The sequence below is a fragment of the Xenopus laevis genome, chromosome 4S (genome assembly GCF_017654675.1).
Source record: "Xenopus laevis strain J_2021 chromosome 4S, Xenopus_laevis_v10.1, whole genome shotgun sequence".
In the NCBI taxonomy this organism is placed as follows: domain Eukaryota; kingdom Metazoa; phylum Chordata; class Amphibia; order Anura; family Pipidae; genus Xenopus; species Xenopus laevis.
The window spans coordinates 56,554,273-56,574,823 of NC_054378.1; the positions used below are offsets into that span (position 1 = coordinate 56,554,273).

The window sequence follows — 20,551 nt, forward strand, 5'->3', positions numbered from 1 at the left end:
TTTGATTCCATCCACCATTCACATCAGCATCAGGTAGTGTATACCTATGCGCAGTGTATAAAGTAAAAATGATTGGCCCAAGAAGGGCAGTTTGAGACATTCATGGGTTTGACTAGAAATAACCATAAGATCAAAAGCAGTTGATTGAAATTTGGGGTAAGGCTTAAAGGATAAGTAAACCTTTAAAATAAGTGAATGTAAAATTGATGAGGGTGCTGTTCTTAGCACTTTTGTAATTTACATTCATTATTTATTTATTTTTTATTCCAAGATATTAAGGGATACAAAGATTTGAGAGAGGTTTCTATTTTTTCCCTAAGCAGAAGAACACCAGAGCAGCCTCTTTCTTTCTCTTGACAACTTCCTTGACTACTTGGAGGTCAGACTGGTGGGAAACTGAGCTGTTGGAACAAAATTCATTCATAATAACAACACATGCATCCCTTAATATCTTGGAATAAATAAATGACTGTAAATGACAAAAGTGTTTAGAATAGCACCCTCATCAATTTTACATCCACTTATTTTAAAGGTTTACTTATCCTTTAAGTGCTGTTTAAGTTACTTATCCTTTAAGTGCTTGGGCACTGTAATGATTCCTTTCCCTTGGGAAATAGAGTTGATTTCCTGTAAATTATTACTCATAGAGAATCACATAGATTTAGAAGAAGCTTCAATTAAATCTGGTGACCTCTTTACCACAAAACAGATGCTTTCTCGTCATATTTCATTCATACGTGGCCCTTGAGCATGTGGACTGAAGAACCTCTAATGGGCCCAAAGAGACTTAAGTAATAAGAAATATATGTAGAGTGACAACAATGGCTCCCAGGTAAGGAAGCTGTAGTTTGCTGAAAGAAGTGAGCCTGGCTCAGCAAAGTCATCCATGGAAATGGACCAGCCACTGTTTCTGGCACAATTAGGATCTCAAATGTTTCTGTGCCACCGGAATACCTAGGTTACCCAAGGTACAGCACTGATCTCTGTTCTGATAAAATCAGAAGTTTGGATTCAGAGAAATCCTCAATGGAAATAGTGTTTTTTTCTCTAATTGTGTGGGCCTAAAAATAAAACTGAGTAACCGCAAAAGTGACCCTTACAGAAATTCCTCCACTGATAATGTTGTGGTCTAAGGTTATAGCATGAGTTAATATTTAAATCAGATTTCTTAGGATGCAAGGAGATTGTTGACTTAAGAACCAATATGAATGTCTTTATTCTGAATTCAAAACAGTGTCTTGGTTGGTAAGGCAGCATCATGTCGCTGCTATGGTGTGCCAGGAGGAAAGCTGATGAACAGGGATAGCTTTGGAATTCAGTCAGCTCAAACCATCCATTGGTTTTCCCACGGCAAGTCCAGATGCGTTCAGAGATTGACACTTTTCATTGACTGAACCTGGGTCTCTGCTGCACACTTCTTCTTACAAAGTTAGAGTGAATAAAATGCAACATAAAAATAATGTAAAAACAAAAGTGGATGCAACAAATTTTAACCATTCTCATAAAACATCAGGCTTGATCGGTGGCTGCGTTGCTCTCACTTCCCCTCCATATCAAGAAACTGAAGAAGGTGCTTGCTCCATATGCAATCATCACTACGCAAGAAAAAAACTAATGGAAAGAGGGACAGTTAGACATATTGTCTGTGTAAGGATATGGGGGTAACAAACACTGTGGGGCTGATCTATTAATAGAGCTACAACAGTGATAAATTGCACCAGTACAGTTATTTATAACAGCCAATTGGCAATTTGATATGCCTCTACTATAGCTTGATTGGTAAGTATAGGCAATGTAACAATGGTCCTCTTTTTTTGTAGGTTTAGCATCTGTACTGGATGCTAAAAAAAACAATATGGCATTATGACAAAAAAAGAAGGAATGTCTTGTGCAACCAATAAGACTTGGTCATAGACAGACTGTGAATTTATTTTCTGGGGGGGGAAGCCTAAGACAATTTCTTTGTAGATGCATTCATAGTAACACCAGTTGTATGACAAGATATGATACATACTGTGCTAATTTAATTTATAACACATTTCCGAATTCATTGCAGGATAAATACTGTGCCAAATTTATTTACAATTCCCAAAGCTCAGCATGTAAACAAGTGTCAGTCCAGGTAATATATACACCAGAAAACATAGCAGGATAAATGCAGTCCAAATGTAATTGATAATTTTACACCACTTGGTAGGGCAAACACATCTTAAAGGGGTTGTTCACCTTACAAAAATGTTTCTCAGTTCAGTTGTTTTCAGATTGTTCACCATAAACAAAGACTTTTTCAATTGCTTTTATTTTTTACCGTTTCCTAAAGTTGAATGTCCCTGTCTCTGGTGTTTCAGTCTGGCAACTCAGTGATCCAGGAGCATCTGATCCGATTGAATTTGCTACATTTAGTTGATAAAATTAGTTGATACATTTCTCAGCAGTATCTGTGGAATATTAGCCACTATTGTATCAATTCTAACAGCTGCCTTTAATGAAACTCAGGGATTCTGCTCAGCAGGGACAAAGATAACAAATGTATCAACTAATTGTATCAATTTAGAACAGTTAAAGAGTCAGCGACCCCCCCCCCCCGAGTTGCTTTAGAAGGTGAAAAATTAAACTTTACACTTCAATATTAGAACAACTGTCCCAAATAGAAAATAGAAGTAACTGGAAAGTGTTCATTTCTGGTGGAAAAAAATTATGAAGGGGAACATCCTCTTTAAGGAAAATACAGTGCCTTCTTCTGATGTGTTTTAGGAATTTCATTGGTATTGGTATTCATTACAATCTGCCTATACATACAAAATATTTCAGTGGAATGGAATTATTTTGTGGTTCTGCGCTGAAGCAGTTTGGTAGCTAACCTGCTATATTGTTGCTAGGGTAGCTCACACTAGAAACAAGGCATTGGTCTGGATTACAGAGAGGTCTGAATATGAAAATGTAATGTAGCTACACAAATTTCTGAAATTCAAGGCTTTAGCCACATTTTATACATCCTGGGAGAAAAAGGAAATATTGACTGGTTTCATCATTACAGAAGGAGTTTCAAATTGTGCAGGTTTTACTTCAGTAGTTTTGTGATGGATAAGTGACTGTCCTAAATGGCTAATAAAAAATTTAGCGTGGGAAGATAATGTAATGTAGACCTCTAATTGTATTCCATGCCTCAACTGAGCAGCATGCCTGTGCTGGATATTAAGCAAGAACTCCTATTTGCACATTGGAATATATAAATCTTCAATTTAGTGGTTCATTTTTAATATTGATTTTTGCTTTCAGCCCTTTTTTACAGTAACTATTTCTATTCACTGATATACTGACATACATAGAAATGCTTGCTGTACAGAACTGGATAATTTTACTACCAAGCTCCATTTTGCAGCAGTGTAAACAGGACCCAGTTAAGTCAGTAATCAGAGTAACTTGCTCACAATCAGGGGATTATTGCATTAGACAAAACAATGTGTCAGAATAACAAATCTCCCTGTGGAAAAATAAACACCACAAGAATTTATAATTCTATATTATAGGATGCAACTGTAGCTTTTGTGTCTTACCGAAGCTGCTGCTTTCTTGTTATATGCGGCACTGTTCATATCAGTTGTAGTTTGTACCGATGCTGCACATGTAATGAATGCTGTTATGTAGAGGAGGGTGGCTGCTGCATGATAAATAAGCAGCTGAAAAGGAAGAAAGCTGTTAATAAACATGTGCCATCATACAGTACATATATATATATATATATATAGCTTGTCTAAACCAGACTGAACACAGTTCCTAGTTATTTAAATTTGAAAATGTGTCCTGCCTATTTTTCTATTATTTATTATAGTCTGCATGGAGCACACCCTACTTATCATTTAAGAGCCAACTTCCTTGCAGTTCCAATTGCTGCACATCCTAAAACAGAGAGCAGCAAACCAGAAATAGGGACAGCATACCTGGAACAGTGTTCAGCTTTTATATGTGATGTGTCCGTTTTTATATGATCTAAAAATTTGTATGGAAACCTACTGCTCATTTGTTGAACCAGCATACTATGGCCAAGGTTAAAGGGTGATTGGATTGTAAGGATGATGATTTTATGTTTCCATAAGCTTGTTATATTGAAAAGAGGCTTAAACTGCATTTAAAAAGGGGCCTTATACTCAAAATTACTAGTTTTCCTCGGCACAGGTTATTGTACATGGATATTCTTATTTATCTGTGTTTTTTTATTTTGTCATATAAGCAGGAACTGCCAAATTGTTACATTTTAGCTCAAACTGTCATCAATCTGTGTTCCATAGATACCAGAGAAACAGTGGCCCCAAGTAGCCATAATTACATGAAAAGATCAAACATTTACTCAGATTTACCTGAGCTGATTATTTGGAATGCAGCACCTCCCAGAGAACAATGTTCCCTCATTTTGTAGTTTCTTCAAAATTCATAGTGTATCAGTATAATTGGCCTCAAAAAACAGTACTCACCACCAATGACCAAGGGATAACAGTCATCTTTGTCTGGAGATGCAGTATAAACACCACAAACACAAAGAGAGTGACCAGCCAGCAGGTAATGGAGACAAACAAGACCCAGCCATATGCACTGGTTGAAGGATGATTACTGTCTGCAACTAATGCCCACACCAGGAGTCCCAGAGCCTGCCAATATGAAGAAATAAACAGATGATAGTGTTAGGATGGCTCAGTCCACTGATGGGGTAAGTAAAATAGATTAATTTTGCATCACAGCCAGTGTAGGCATAACTACATAAATATGCATTTATTATGCAAGAGTTCTCCAGAATGGTATAACAATTGTGAGCTTGAGGGTGTAACTGTGCCAGGATTGAGTGGCCTATGGGACATCATTCATGTTACAGATGGAAGCATGGGTTGATGCAAAAGGTGCAATTACTGGGAAAATCTGGGTGTGGTCAGATGGGCTGGTAGGGATTTGGTTATATAGTTGGTAAACAGGTAGACAGGGGGTCATTATTTTGTGAGTCTGTGGGGTTAAAAGAGGAATTGTCCAAATTTATTGTAAAAAAACAGATATATGGCAACCATAAGTTGTGCACCAGGGTCCATAGGTCTTTAGTTACTTAACTAGTCCTTTGTTACACAAACTATGCCACCTTGTACTTCAACCACCCTTTTTCATAAACTTTATCTTAGAACAAAGACATTAGTTCTTTGTCAGAGGAACAGTGAAATATTCCTGTAGATCAAACAAAAACAGTGAAAAAGTGAAAATGTTTACTGTACTACATGTAAAGCCTGCAATTCATTACCATACATATAAATTGGGCATACCTTCCTCACCCAAGCCACATCATTTGTACTGTATATACCCCCTCCATTTGCCAGTGCCAATACATTTTCTTAAAACAAATATCAGCTTTTACCCGACGGCCATTTTCCCTCTGTCACATCATCAGTAACATTGAGACATGTATGCTGTAAAGTTCATTATATGCAGAATGCAGGGTTACACAGACACAAAATACTTTGATAAAAAGTTCTGCTGGGGTTGAGCACTGTAATGGTTAAGCTGAGTGAGATCAGGAGAGGTGGTTAGGAGAAAAAAATAGGATCAGGCAGCTAGAGTTTTTATGGGAACCAGAAATGCTATGTAACACCTATTTGGGCCACTCGGGGTTAATTCACCAGCTAGAACACTAGAGCATGGGTTACACACGACTTACACCCAGGGCAGGGCCTTCGCTAAGTGGAAGTGTTCCCTCTATGGTGTAGTGCAACTACATCCCCCCCAGGCTACTGTGCACACAAAAACAACTTGGGCGCCAGGAGGTTCTTAACAATCAGGAACGGTTTATTATGCCAAAAAGGGCAAATGACCACATGTTTCAGTACTCACGCAGGAGCTTGAGGAAAACAGCATATTGAGAGTTCACACAGAACAAGGCAGGCTCACACAGAGAGTACACAGGCAATTGCAGTACAACCTTTCCCTCCTGGAAGTTGTCAGGAAAGCAGCTTCTACCCTACAGTCCCTCTTCACTGAGGTCCCTGACTGGAGGCAACACACAGAGCCTCTGGGAAGCTACTCCCTTACTGCAAATCCTTGTTGGAGCTTCAGCTGCTCTTTTTCTCTATCCTATCTGCCTTTCTCTCCTAGAGAGACTATAACAAGTCTGCCCTAGTGTAACTATTCCTCATTCACAGGGTTTCCTGGTCCCCGACTTGGACACATGCCTTCTTCTGGGCCTATTGCACTCAGTCCCCCTGAGCACATCCAGTTGGAATCACATCCAGAGGCAAAAGAGGAAGAGTCCACTCCCTGCACTCACTATATAGGAGTGAGTCAGAGCAGTGTCATCAAATCTCTCAGCCTATCACTGTAAAGGTTATTTTGTAACAGGGATTCTACCCAATAACCCAAGGAAATGGTGAAAAGATTAACTCTATAGGGCCTGTATCCCTATAGGGCCCTACAGCTATATCTTCATTGGCTATTAGACTGGAGGGTGTGTTTAGTAATCTGAGCTGAGAAGAACTGAGCATGCTCATGAGCCAACAGCCAAAGGAAATTCCTGAGGGAGGGGGCAGAGTGGGTTAGAGAAGGAAAAGGAATTCTAAGTGACTAAGGGGATGCTGCAGTCTAACTGCTCAGCAGGGATCCGTTGTTCAGTTCTCATCCTTTTTACTATCTGAAAAACTATTATTAGGTCAACTGGTGTTTGCATATATTATACTTTATACATATGTTTCCATTGCTTCCTCAGTAGTAATACAAGGGGCTCTTCAGTGCACTATTTTTCTACTCTAAATAAGGCCAATGTGTAAGTAGCAGTACCTGTTTGGCATGAGTAGGGACCAAGTTTTATGAACCTCATTAGATTTGCATGTAAACCTTTCAATTTGAACAACAGTAAACTAGAACATACAATTAGAAACTGGAATGGGAAGAATTAAAACTCTGACATGCAGTGAGCTGTGTAAGTATTAAATATCTGTGGGAAATTCAAATTTGAACTAGTAGTATATGCATAATACTTGTGTGAATCACATTGACACATCCCATTATTGAACATCACAAAAATGCTTATAATAAGCAATCTATGGTTTTACTCGTTATGCATATGTGTATTCCTGATTATGGTCACTGGCACTGGGAGCTCATATGTGTGTGTGTGTGTAAGTTGGCACATTGTATTAGGTATAATAAATCTATGTCGCACTGCATTAGGTGTGGGGACACCTAGAATTGTGTTATCATGGATATGTTATATAAATACAGGTTTTCCGGATAACATCTTTCAGTTATTTGGATCTTCATACCTAAAGTCTACTAGAAATTCATGTAAACATGAAATAAACCGAATAAACTGTTTTTACCATCCCTTTTTTTTTTTTAATTTTAGAATTTCAATTTTCAGATTGGTAATGCAGTACCCAAGATGAAAAGAGGAGGAAGTACAACAAACTGCTATGGATTCAGATACTTAACACTACAGTATGACCCTTATGATAAATATTACAGGACATGGTTTATACCTCGTTTTAATGATTTCAGAATGTATTTGGTTTTGTTGTAGTATCTGTGTAATTTGCCTACACAGAAGTTATACTAAAGAGAGCAAATCTGAAAAAACCACAGGTTATGAACTGATGCTCCTATGAATCCACATGGTGGAGCTGTTACAGAACAATAACTTGTCTCTGCGTGTATTTAGGCTGATATATAGAGCCCAGTGTTGGCACAAACTGTTGTGTACGCCTGTACCTACCCGAGCCAATATAAAGGCATATTAAACTGTGCAAAGGGTTTAGGTGAATTTGTAAATATTCCAGTTGTATATATTTTTATATTTTTATGTGTTCATGTTTAGATGCAGAAGAAGAATAAACTACTGCAATGAGTCTCAAGCCTTTCCATGTTTAAGCAATTTGACCCAGTTTGTCTCTGTAGTTTAACAAACACTGAAATATTGTGCAAAAGCAGGTCATCTAATACTTAAGGTAGCCACACATAGGGGCAGATTTAAAGTCTGCTTTTCAGTCAAGCGATAGATGTATAATGCAGCCACACAATGAATGCAATTGCTTTTTTGAATGAGCACTAAGGTATTTTACATATAACATTTTGCTCATTCATTCCCATATGTGGGCAATAGAGTTAGTGTAGGGTTGTTACATATGATTGGTTTCTCATGTGTTCCTCATTGTTTCCTATAGTGGTTGTACTTGCAACTTGTGTTCCAACTGCATTTAACTGTTCCATGTGGCACAGTGAGTACAGACATTATAGGAAATTTGGTCCCTTGTGGTGGAACATACGTTCCATAAAAGAGCCACTGCACATGAGTGAATAAACATGCGTAAGAGCGATTCCCTCCCATCCTGCTGTTGGCTGTCTGTACTTGTGACGATGGGCAGCGAAAATTTGGAGGCAGATGGTGCCAGAAGAAGGACAATTCATACAGCAGACCCTTGTTCCCAGGTCCCCTACTCTGCTTTATGGTAGTTACACGACAAGTGTCTGGGGTCTTTGTATGTGATCCCACTGTTGTCTCTGTCCCTCTTATTACAAGTGCTAAGCAAAGGAATTTGCAGAACTCACAGACTCTGCACATATATCTTTTGAAACTTTGGGAGATTTCATACATCACAGGGAGCCCTAATGTAAGCAATGCGTTTGTGCTGCAACACTTCTGGGCCTGATTTATCAACACTGGGAGCAGAGCAGAGTAAAAAACATATGACGTGAATTTTTGGCGCACAGACATTTTACTCCAGTTTAACTGAATATTTGTATCAATGCCCTTTTGTATGATAGCATTTCTTGTACAAAACAATCAACCCTGCAGCATGGATTTTTATGGATTGGGATAATATGCCAGCTTCTATGCTTACATCATATTGTAATATTCATTCATTTGCAGTTGCTTTTTTATGTGTTCCATGTATGTGTTAAAGCCCATTCTTTCCTCTTTCTTGCTGTTCTAGTTTATGAGAAATACATCTCCTGAGTCAAAGTATGTGGCAGCTCCCAGCCATAAGTAGAAGTTATCCTGTAATTATACAGGGAAGTGTTTTGCACATACTATAAGTCAAGATACGTTGGTAAGGCATTAGCAGATAACATTCAGATTAATGATTTTTATACATATATGATAAGAAAATACTGTATAATACCATGTGCATGCCTTAGGCAGTGTAAGAAGGCTTGCACGTGAGTGATTTCTGAGTGTTTTTTTTTTTATCCCTTCCACTGCAAGTAAACAAGTTAACTGATTCCATTTTTTCCTATAGTGGCTGACCCACATGGAACCGCTGAACACAGATGGAACACAGCAAATTGCAAGTACAGCCACTATAGGAAACAATGAATTTCATTAACTCAGACATTCCCTTGCAGAAATGCCACCACAGGGGAACACATGAAAAATCACTCATGAATAAGAGCCTTAACTATAAAGCATAATTATTCACATATATAATATACAATACTAGATCAGGGATGTCTACTAACCTTATATCATTAGGGCACTGCCAGGCCCCATGTAGGCTGAGCTGCCAGACTGAGGCACCAGAGACAGGAACTTTAAACTTAAATTTTGCAAAAACAATTAAAAAAAAGAGATGGGGGGCAAATGAAAAATGTCTTTATTAGTGGTGAATAATATGAAAACAACTGAACTGAGAAAAAGTGTTTGGAAGGTGAACAAACCCTTTAATGATATGGAATAAATTGCTCTCTCTGTAAAATAAATCCAGCTGGGTGTGTTGCCATATTCCACTCTCTGCTGAAGCTGAGTTGCAGTGAGCTGGATATTCAAGAAATACGTCCTAACAAAGCTCCACACTTTGCACCTCTTCTCCTTGTATGCAGGTTTGAGTCCTGCGTGGGTCCATTTTTTGGACCCGTAGCCGACCCGTACCCGCAACCTGCAATCTGCAATCCGCAACCCGGACCCGTAACCCGCATTCTTACCCGCTACCCGACCCGCAAGTACCTTATCCGCAACCCGGACCCACAACCCGCTGACCATCAAGCATCAGGAAGTGCTGTCATTGTGAACTGGAAGTGACATCATCGGAAGTAGACGTGAACAGAAAAAAGGAGTAAAAATCGGTATTGAGAAAACCCGCGGCCCATCCCGCAGAACGGTCGACCCGTGTCTATACCCGCACCTCGAACTTCTACCCACAACCCGCAGGGTACCTCAGGTAGAGTCCTGCGAGGGTCCATTTTTTGGAATCCGTACCCGCAACCTGCAACCCGCATTCTTTCCCGCTTATACCCGCTACCCGACCCGCAAGTACCTTATCCGCAACCCGGACCCGTGATCCGCTGACCATCAAGAATCAGGAAGCGCTGTCATTGTAAACTGGAAGTGACATCATCGGAAGTAGGCGTGATCCAAAAAAGGAGTAAAACAGGAAGTGCTGTCATTGTAAACCGGATGTTGATAGACGTGAACAGAAAAAAGGAATAACAATCACTATTGTGAAGACCCGCAAACCCGCAGAACCGCCGACCCGCGTCTATACCCGCACCTGGAAATTCTACCTGCAACCCTCAGGGTACCGCAGGTTTTGCAGGTAACTCGCGTGTACCCGACCAGCTGCAGGACTCTAACCACAGGTTTTTGCGTGTAACCCGCGGGTACCCTACCCGCTGCAGGACTCTAACCGCAGGTTTTTGCGTGTAACCCGCGGGTACCCGATCCGCTGCAGGACTCTAATGCAGGTGTAGGAAAGCAGATACAATGTCATCCAATCTTTTGTATAGTCCCATTGACAGGCACAGCATTGCCCCATGTGGAGCTACACTGAGCGGAGATCTGTAAGAAAATTCAACCTTATGCATTTCATGCCGATATCTGTTGTAGCTGTGAAACCTGTGGTTTTCAGGTTTACCTAAATAGTAAAATTGTGACAGCATCTATCTATCATATATTTGTCTGTCTGTCTGTCTATCTATCTGTCTATCTATCATCTATTCATCTACCAGGGGCATTTCTGAGGCAGGCTCCTACAATGCCACCTCCCTTGCCTGCTTACTTTTCCAGGACGGGGGGTCTGGACGGGAGGCCACCACGCTAGTGCGGAGAGCACAGTTGAGCTCTCTCGCACTAGTAAAGCCAAATTTCTGGTTTAAAAAATGGAAATTTGGCTTTTAAAGTTACCAGGAGCGGCTTTTTGAGGCCCCTGATAACCCGTTTGGTGCTTTTTCAACTGCGCTGCGCCCCTGCATCTACCTATCTGTTGTCTTTCTATACCATAATCTATATATATCATCTATCCCTCTACCTACCTGTCATCTATCTATTTATTTATCTATATATCTATTATCTCTATAGCTTTATAACATTTATCCATCTACCTATCTGTCATCTATCTATCTATCTATCTATCTATCTATCTATCTATCTATCTATCTAACTGTTGTCTATCTACCTATCTGTCATCTATCTATGTGTCATCTATCATCTATCTATATGTTTGTCATCTATCTATCTATCTATCTATCTATCTATCTAGCCATCTATTTATCATGACATGGCCCCAGATTTTCTCACAATAAAAACCAAAAAGTTAATTAATTCCAATGCAAAGGCCAAACTGAGCACAGGTAGGGAACAAAGCTGATTTAAAGCCTTACCAAATCTATAAGCAGCAGAAATGCAAGGAGTAAATATTATCAAAACAGTTCTTGATTACTGCATGCATTGGTTTCATATACTTATTATTATTTATATATCCTTCTTACAAATAACATATTCTGCAGTGCTTTACAATATTTATACTTCAGTCCCTGCCCTGGGAGATCTTACAATCTCTAAAAGTCCCTATGGCATTCACTATAATCAGGTTCATCAGGAACCAATTAACCTGACTGTATGTTTTTAAAATGTAGAAGAAAACCCAGTCAAGCAGGGAGAGTACATACAAACTGCTTTCAATCAGTGCTCTGACTGAAATTGAACCTGGGACCCCAGAACTGATTGATATGGTGAATGTGGAAAATGTAACATTTTGGTGACCCTGAGGCTGCGCCTTAGTTGCCTACAATAATATATTGTTTCTTAAATGAACCGCAGATGGAACAAGAGTCATTCAAGGTGTGGCACTTTACTGATTACAATGCCACAACACACTCTCTTGTCTTTCTGTGCTGTGTAATTTCACACAATATAAGGAAAAGCAAACACTAACATCAAGTACACACCCAATCCCCAAGCAGGTGACTTGCATAAGATCAGGCTGTATAACCAACCTTTGTGGGTTTGCCCTATAAACATACGCCGTCAAATAGAAGTACCCATTTGGAAACAGTCCATAATTTGAGCCCGTTACCATTTGCTCAGTGGTGTAACTATAGAGGTTGCAGACCCTGTGGTTGAGGTATGGGGGCCTGGACTGATGGGTTTTCTGTATAAAAATCTCCCCTTACCTATTTGGTGCTGCAGCAAGTGGTGGTTACTTTGTACGCCAGGTCCCTCCAAAGATATTTTTTTGGGGGGGCCCAGAGTGGCGTATTTACCCCACTGCTTTTGCTCTAAGCTCTAATTATTTTATCAGTATCTTAATGGAGATGTAAATGATTGGCTGCTATGGATGTTTGAAAAGTTTTTTCCCATAGCTCCTCTACTTTCCCAATAAAGGGATCATTCATCTTTTTAGCAAGGATAACTCTACTGCTACTGACCTGCAAGTTACACCGCCTTTGGGTAATATACTTTATTAAGCAAAATTGGCTAAATATGTATTAGGTGCAGAGAATTTCTGCTTGTATAAATCAGAGTGAATAAAAAAATGTGCTGGATATTCACAATATAGGCAGTACCAGGAATGGCAAGATTATAGTGATTGGTTACTTATACTCACAATTTTAAAGTGGCTGTAGAAGAAAATGTGTTAACCAATTATCCAATTATCCTTATCACTCCTTTCTATGGCTAGTTGGTTAACACATTTTTTCTGCAGACATTTTAAAATTATACCACATCAAATGGACACTCAATATGGAGTATTATGGAGTAGATCTACATGGACTTTTTATTGGCTCCTTATGGACTCTTTATATTTTACACAAACGTTATTCTTAATCTCCTACACAAAATTATCTGTGATCTGATTATTATTATATAATATTACTTAATCATTATAAGATATTATATTAATCATTATAAGATAATAATAATAATTCTATATAATTGTAATGATTTATATAACAGAAAACAGAACAACACCTTAAAACCATGTATAATGAATTCAAAGGAATTATTATTGCCATATTAATGCATATAGCAATCAAACATAAATAGTGTATAAATACATACTGTACACCAGGAGTGCCCATACTTTACTAATGCGGGTACTACTTTTAGTGATGTTGTCCCATTATGATCTACATTCATAATAGCATTGTTAGCATTCTGTTCCATGGAAATATTATGGATTTATTGGATTTAAAATGTATATTACTATATTTAACAAACAACTGTTTCTTATGTAACCTTAATGTAATAAATATCTGAATGAAAAGCATGAAACAGGAGGGTGATTTAGAGAAGTTGTTTGTTGATCTTGAGATCTACTGACCACCAGCTAAAGGTCTAGTGGTAGATCCCGATCTACCTTTTGGACACCATTGCTGTATACATACAGTCTAATAATGGGTGTAGGTAACTGTCTCTGTTTATCTGTGTGTTCATTCCTGTGATGCCTTTAAAAGGGATCTTTGTGTTTCTTCTACATTCCACAGCACTTTTGCCATCCAACTCTTCACACCTAGAGGGCATGTAAGTGTTTCGGTTACAACACTATTTGCATTTTATCCAGATGTTACAAAGCCAAGGTGCATTGCACAATATTATGTTCAAAATAACATGTAATATATTGTCTCCTTATCAAAAAGTGACACCCACTGACCCACATGTATCCCGTGATACAGCAACCCCTATGCCTCCTCATGCTGGAATTGGGAGAAATGCCCGGTATATCCCACATTCAGGGTCAGGCTTTGGAATGTAAGGGTGGTCACAAATTATTTGGCAGCCAAATGTTATTGGAATAATCATTATGGTAGGTATGCCTTCATACATTATACACTAAATGGGTGATTTATCTTTATGTTAACTTTTAGTATGTTATAAAATTGCCAATCTAAGCAATGTTTCAATTGGTCATTATTATTATTCCTATACATTTTTCATTTGCCTCTTTCCAGCTTTCAAAGGGGGGTCATCCCATCTAAAAACAAATGCTCTGTAAGGCTACAAATGTATTGTAAGTGCTACTTTTTATTACTCATCTTTCTATTCAGGCCTCTTCTAATTATATTCCAGTCTCTTTTTTAAATCAATGCATGGTAGCTAGGATAATTTGGACAAATAATAAAAAATGAAAACCAATTGCAAATTGTCTCAGAATGTTAATGCAAAGGTGAACAACCCCTTTAATATCACAACTTAGTTATAAATATATAAATAAAACCATGCATGCCTATTAACATTACAGATAGAAAACATAATATCCGTATCAAAAAAAAATCTGCCACTTCCTTAATTCACTAGGCCACACCCAGTCTAAATAGATCTGTCCCAAAAACCCAATCTTTATTTATGGCACGAATTCTAGATATAATGTTAGTATCAGAACCACTTTCCTGCGAGACAAAGTAGGATCAATTACTATTTATCTGAATGCCTGATAAACATTTACTATACTGACGCTTGGAATGCTGGCTGTAACTTTCACAATGAGAGTAAGAGAAATAAGGAAGCGTAACTGAAGCAAAACTGATGGTCTGAACTTATAACTATATAAATATGTAATTCTTAACCTCCAATATGACAAAATGGTATTATAACAAAATGAATGATGATATGATGACAGTAAATAAAAAGCTGTAAAGGAATAGTTTTTTTGTTAGATTGCCACGCAGCTGGTTTTTTTATCAATCTAGCAAATTTATAATACCTTTCAGTTGCACCCCTGGCTCTTGCAACTTTTCCCCCTTTTTTCCCATACAGAATCACAATCACAGGTCCAGACACAATCAAAACTTCATCACCCACCCAATCACATAAATTTGAAGACAGGTGAAAGCTACAGCTTGTGCAGAAATGTAATTGGTGCATGGCTGCTAAACTTGTGTCAGGTAATTCTCCCTTCCCATGGTATTTCTACTGTAAGGGGTGCTGTGCTCTGTCTGTGTGACTGGGATTACTCCACTATATACAGTTTCCTCTGCATGAGCAGACCACCATAAACTCCACATTTTGTGCATCTCTAACATCCCTTTCTAACTCTTCACAGCAAATCATCTTATTCTGATTACTCGTACTTGGTGTGTGGGATCAATTGGTGGCCTTCCTCCTTAGCATCTGTCTGGGGCTCACTTTTTAGGAAAGCTGGAAAAGCTGATCTACCTTGGGCTGTGGATAGTGGTGAAGCTACCAGGAAGACTAGGAAATGCCCCAAGGCATCTCTCCCCATGGGGGCCGGCAGGAAGATTTGAGGATACCATGGCATTCAATATCATTAAGAGGATGGCATATGGGGGGCCTGGTTGCAAATTTTGTACCCAGACCCTTAGGCCCACATGGTGCACTACAGGGTCGGACTGGGCCACTAGCCCAGACCTGATCGCTGCTGGCGCTTCCCCAGGCCACTGATTTCCCTCCCATAACACGCTGAAGGTAGGTTTAATTTATGCATGCTCAGGGGGGCAGGGTGTGAGGTGCAGTTGGGGCCCTGGGGGTGTGGGGTCCCTGAGCTGTGGACCCTGCACCCACCAGTCTCACCCTGGTCCCCACACATGATATGAAATGATATGATCATTGGCTTAGAAACCAAATAATTAGGTCAGTCTCATTTGGTCCACTACTAGCTGCCTAAATTGGGCAAAGGTTTGCTCATCTTGCAGTTTCCCATGAATGGGCAGCTAAGTGTTCTACACTGCAACAATGGAATTAATATACTACCATCCTCCTTGCAGTACACATCCACAACTTAAAGGAGGCATATTATGTAAAAAACAAGAATGAACTATCGCATTAAACTCTTTTTGATATAGAAATGATGTACTTTAAAAAAAGTAGTGTTTCTGGTTACTTTATTGAAAATTTCTGCAAAAACCCTACTAGTCCCACCCATCTGTTCCACTTCCTGTCACTGAATTCTCTGGCTAAGCAGGAGAACCGTGGCACTCAGCACACTGTAGGATAGGAACCAATCAGCAGCTAGGCTGACCTGATAGGGAACTAAAGCCTGTCTTTGCTTGTGTGATTGCAGGGCTGTGATTGGGTGTCCCCCTCCTACTGTTCTTCTGGCAGGGACCGTTAGGAAACAATCATTCCTCATTTAAAACACGAACAGGGACCAGAGGGAACTCAAATAAAGAAAATGTTACTATCTCTGCATGCCTGTTTTTATTCAGTAGGAACTGCTATGACTGCTATGAAGAAGTAACCTCATTTGCAGGCAAAGTGCCCTGTAGTGGGCAAATTAGCAAACAAATAGTGTATTTGGCTACACTGTTGGCTACCAACAACTTAGAGAACATATTTGTTTAACTAAGGCATTATAAACATATACAGCATGCAGTGTTTTCTAAATTTGAAGTTGACTGGCATATTAGTACTTCAATGAATCCTATAATTTTGATCACTAGAACAACCCACATCCTTAAGCACCCAACCTCCCCCCGCACATCATTACTGTACCATAAACAGTTATTAATATAAGTAAGCCTAAATATACTTTGTATGTACTATGCAAATAAATCACCCTTCCCTGAGGAAACACTGACTCACGCAAGGTGCACGAGTTGCATTTTCCATCTTGGAGAGAGCAAAGTATTTTAATCCAGTAGAAAACCCAAGTAACGTGTATGAGCCCTACATTGGCATCTGGGTTATCCATACAAAGCTGGGTACTGCTGCTCATAGACAATAGCTTGCGTGAGGCAAGTAACATGGGAAAAGTCACTCAGATGGAAATATGCACAAAATAGCGATATTTTCAAACTTTTTTATGGAAGGTAAACAGTGGCGGAACTACCGGGGGAGCAGGGGGTGTGAGCGGGCCCGCACCCCCTCAGGGCCCCCCCGGCAGCCCGTTGCCACTGACAAATGCGGCCGTACGGAGGGGGCGGGGCCCGGCTGCGCGTCACACACCACCCCCCTCTAGTGACGCTACTGATGGGTAAAGCTTAAGAATAAATAAAACCTATGCATGTATTAATACAATTTCCCAAGTGACTGCTACATTATACAGGTATGGGATCTGTTATCCTGAAACCCATTATCCAGAAAACTCTGAATTTACGGAAAGGCCATCTCCCGTAGACTCCATTTTATCCAAATAATCCATATTTGTAAAAATGATTTCCTTTGTACTCTGTAATAATAAAACAGTAGCTTGTACTTGATCCCAACTAAGATATAATTAATCCTTATTGGAAGCAAAACCAGCCTATTGGCTTTATTTAATGTTCCGTTATCTGGAAAACCCCAGGTCCCAAGCATTCTGAATAACAGGTCTCATACCTGTACATGCATAAATTAATGAAATTAATATAAATTAATATAATCAATATTGTTCCTCCTGGGCCTGGCTGCAGATTCAGTGCACACATTGCAATCTTATTCTGTATATAAACTAGCTTGGCATGACTAATGTTAAAGGAACAGTAACACCAAATAATAAGCGTTTTAAAGGAATGACAATATAATGTAGTGTTGCCCTGCACTGGTAAAACTGGTATGTTTGCTACTAAAACACAACTATAGTTTATATAAACAAGCTGCTGTGTAGCCATGGGGCAGCCATTCAAGCACAGGATATACATTAGATTACAGATAAATTCTGAAGAATCCCATTGTATACTACAGAATTTATCTGTTATCTACTGTGTATCCTGTGTCTTTCTCCTTATTCAGCTTTGAATGGCTGTCCCATGGCTATACAGCAGCTTGTTTATATAAATTATAGTAGTCTTTCTGAAGCAAATATACCAGTTTTACCAGTGCAGCACAACTATATATTATGGTTTCAGTATTTCAAAAGACTTTCATTTTTTGGTGTTACTGTTCTGTTAACGCCAACAGTGGAGAAAAAAAAAATCTTTGACCTTTATTAAAGTTGCTCTACAATAATAAAAAAAAAATAACAACAAATACATATGTATTTATGAAACACTGGTGAATAATAACTGCTACCCATCAGTTTTATATTCATGATAGAGCACATGAGAAACTGGGGACTAAAATTACTACTGTCTGTGCACCTATAGCGGAGATTGGCAGCATTCCAGATGTTACATAAGTACAGGAGAGGCAGAGAGTTGCACTTGCGCAACAGCTTTCTGGACTCCCAACATAAAACATGAAAAGAGCTCATTAAACTATGACCCTCATGTAAATTGACTTTATGTTAAAGCTCAGACCTTCATTTAGAAGGAAGTTGTATGCTGAGGTTATAATGTTCCTCTGCCCTGATTAACAAAAAAGTACATTCTGATTCATGTTTTAAGCTTAATGTTTTTACCTGGATAAAATTTATATTACACCAACAACATCGATATCTCTGCATGGGAACAGGTGGCTGGCAGTATTTAATATGCCATTCTGTACCCTGCATTGGGTGGTTCTTGCACTAACAGTCATGGTTGTAATCAGGATCCCACTTTTGCCTCTGGGACTGCTTTGACGTACAAAATATAGGTTTTCAGGGCTCCATAACTGGTAGTGACATCCCTAGAACTGTACAACCTTTCCCCCTCTATAGTGGCTGCCATGCCCACGAACAGTGTACAGCATCCAGTACCTTCCTAGACTGGCTGAAAGTTCCTCTACAGCTCTGTTTTTTTGGCGTTTTTTTTAAAAAATGCCCCAGTGGAAATTATGTTTTTTTGCAATAGTATAGTTACCTTATTCCTACTCCTCCACTTCTCTGCAGCTCCTTTTGCAGTTTACTTTGCGCACGGTGGTTGTTCCCACAGGAGGGAAAGGGAGGGGATGAGGAACAACAAAGAGAAGGATTTTGTTGCCTCCATTAGAAGCAGCTCTGTAGCAGAGTAGTCATGGACAGTTACAATCAGGGAGGGAACAGAAATGTTAGATGTCTTGCTATTTTGGCACCATATCTGCTATACTGCTGAGCAACGTTCTATAATCTGAGTGGTGAATTAGAGAGATGATAGAGGGAGAGTATGATATTGTGAAGAATAAGTAAAGGAAAACAGTGCTTTTAGTTGATCACCCCCACTTGACCATGTAAATAGTGATGGAACCTGGCACATTTTTTGCAAAACCAAAACCGTCCTTCATATACTTTTTAGCTTCTTTTTCTTTTCATAAACGTTGGCACCAATACTAACTTTAGAGTCCAGGTGGCAATCCTAATCTGTGCTACAGTCCTACTTTCCACAAATCATATCCGGCACAACATAGTGTAATAAAAAAGTGACATGAAAATGAAGAGTTATTATGAAAAATTCATATCAAGAAAGAGCACCAAATACAAAAAAGTAGAATACAATGTATTCGTTTCTCACTGTTCTGTTGAGCCTCAGGTTTTTAGTAATGAAACAAGCTAAAGATCCCAGTGGCCTTAGACTTTGGGTTACCGCCTATTCCCTAGGAACTGCTTCCCTCGCCTAGAACATAGTGAATGACATGAGTTCCATCATTCACCAACACAATAACAGGAAGACAAATGGTACTCACAATTTCTATAGTCATCAGGATTCCCGGAATTGAACTGAGGAAGCCCACATCGAAGCTCACAAACCCCAAAGATCCTCTTGATGAAGAAGCCTCCGGAGTGCTAGTCTGAGTGCTGACTTTGGAAGGGAATTCAGCCATGACTATGGAATTGATGCTTTCTGTACACACCTGTCTCAAAAATAAGTCCTTTTAAATATATACAGAGGATGTTGTGTGTCTGTGGGCCTCCTGGTCTGGGGTATGTTGTTTCTAATTTAAAAAAAGAGAGAAAGAAAAATTGTACTGAGAGCCTAATCCATCGTCTCTTTGCCTGTCATCATTTAGCCAAGTAGGCTTGCTAACAACGCCCAGCTGTCAGACACTAAGGTACAGGTGGGAGGGAACAAGCAGGTTAAACAGTAATAGGATCTCTGTACTTGAAGCACCGGGCAAAGTCTGGCACAAGAAAATCCCAAGTGGAGTTTCTGTTTGCTAAATACAAGCTCCCTCCCTGCAATGCTATTCTGTACAGTTTTGTTCGTCCTCACATTGCTAGGGGGGCAGCAAATACATTACATTACACAAGCCTGGGAAAGCTTCATAAAATAAAATAGAGTTGTTATATTGCCCTACACATGTGCCCACTGTATAGTTGATGTGCCATATGTTAGGAAATGTAGGGGGGAAGGAGGGTACCCCTAAAAAACTTTACGATCTTTTTCAGCCTATCACCTTTAAAAAAGGAAAAGACGCCAGCGTTTTTTGGGACTTAGAAAAAATGTAAACTTTTTTTTAAGCAAGCCCTATCTACTCTATTGCACTTCGCCTGGTCTGAGGTGGCAAAGGACAAGTCTGGCGCAAGAGGTAACATTCAGT

At 39.3% G+C, this 20,551-nt stretch overlaps 1 protein-coding gene across 1 annotated transcript; it reads right to left on the reverse strand.

Annotated features, from left to right (window-relative positions):
• Positions 1 to 1,192: 1,192 nt before the first annotated feature.
• pllp.S (plasmolipin S homeolog) lies at positions 1,193 to 20,036 on the reverse strand. Its single transcript, XM_018260651.2, has 4 exons — positions 19,697 to 20,036; positions 4,473 to 4,646; positions 3,558 to 3,680; positions 1,193 to 1,611 (listed from the first exon to the last, which is right to left on the reverse strand). The coding sequence occupies exons 1-4, from the start codon at positions 19,832 to 19,834 to the stop codon at positions 1,510 to 1,512; spliced, it is 537 nt and encodes a 178-aa protein (XP_018116140.1). The 5' UTR covers positions 19,835 to 20,036; the 3' UTR covers positions 1,193 to 1,509.
• Positions 20,037 to 20,551: the final 515 nt, after the last annotated feature.

What these genes read in the sequence shown, in the direction of transcription:
- pllp.S (XM_018260651.2), bottom strand. Translation starts at nt 19,834, where the DNA reads ATGGCTGAATTCCCTTCCAAAGTCAGCACTCAGACTAGCACTCCGGAG. An exon ending in TCCTGATGACTATAGAAATT is followed by an intron (nt 4,647 to 19,696) that starts GTGAGTACCATT and finishes TCATATTGGCAG; the next exon opens with GCTCTGGGACTCCTGGTGTG. An exon ending in TTATCCCTTGGTCATTGGTG is followed by an intron (nt 3,681 to 4,472) that starts GTGAGTACTGTT and finishes CTTCCTTTTCAG; the next exon opens with CTGCTTATTTATCATGCAGC.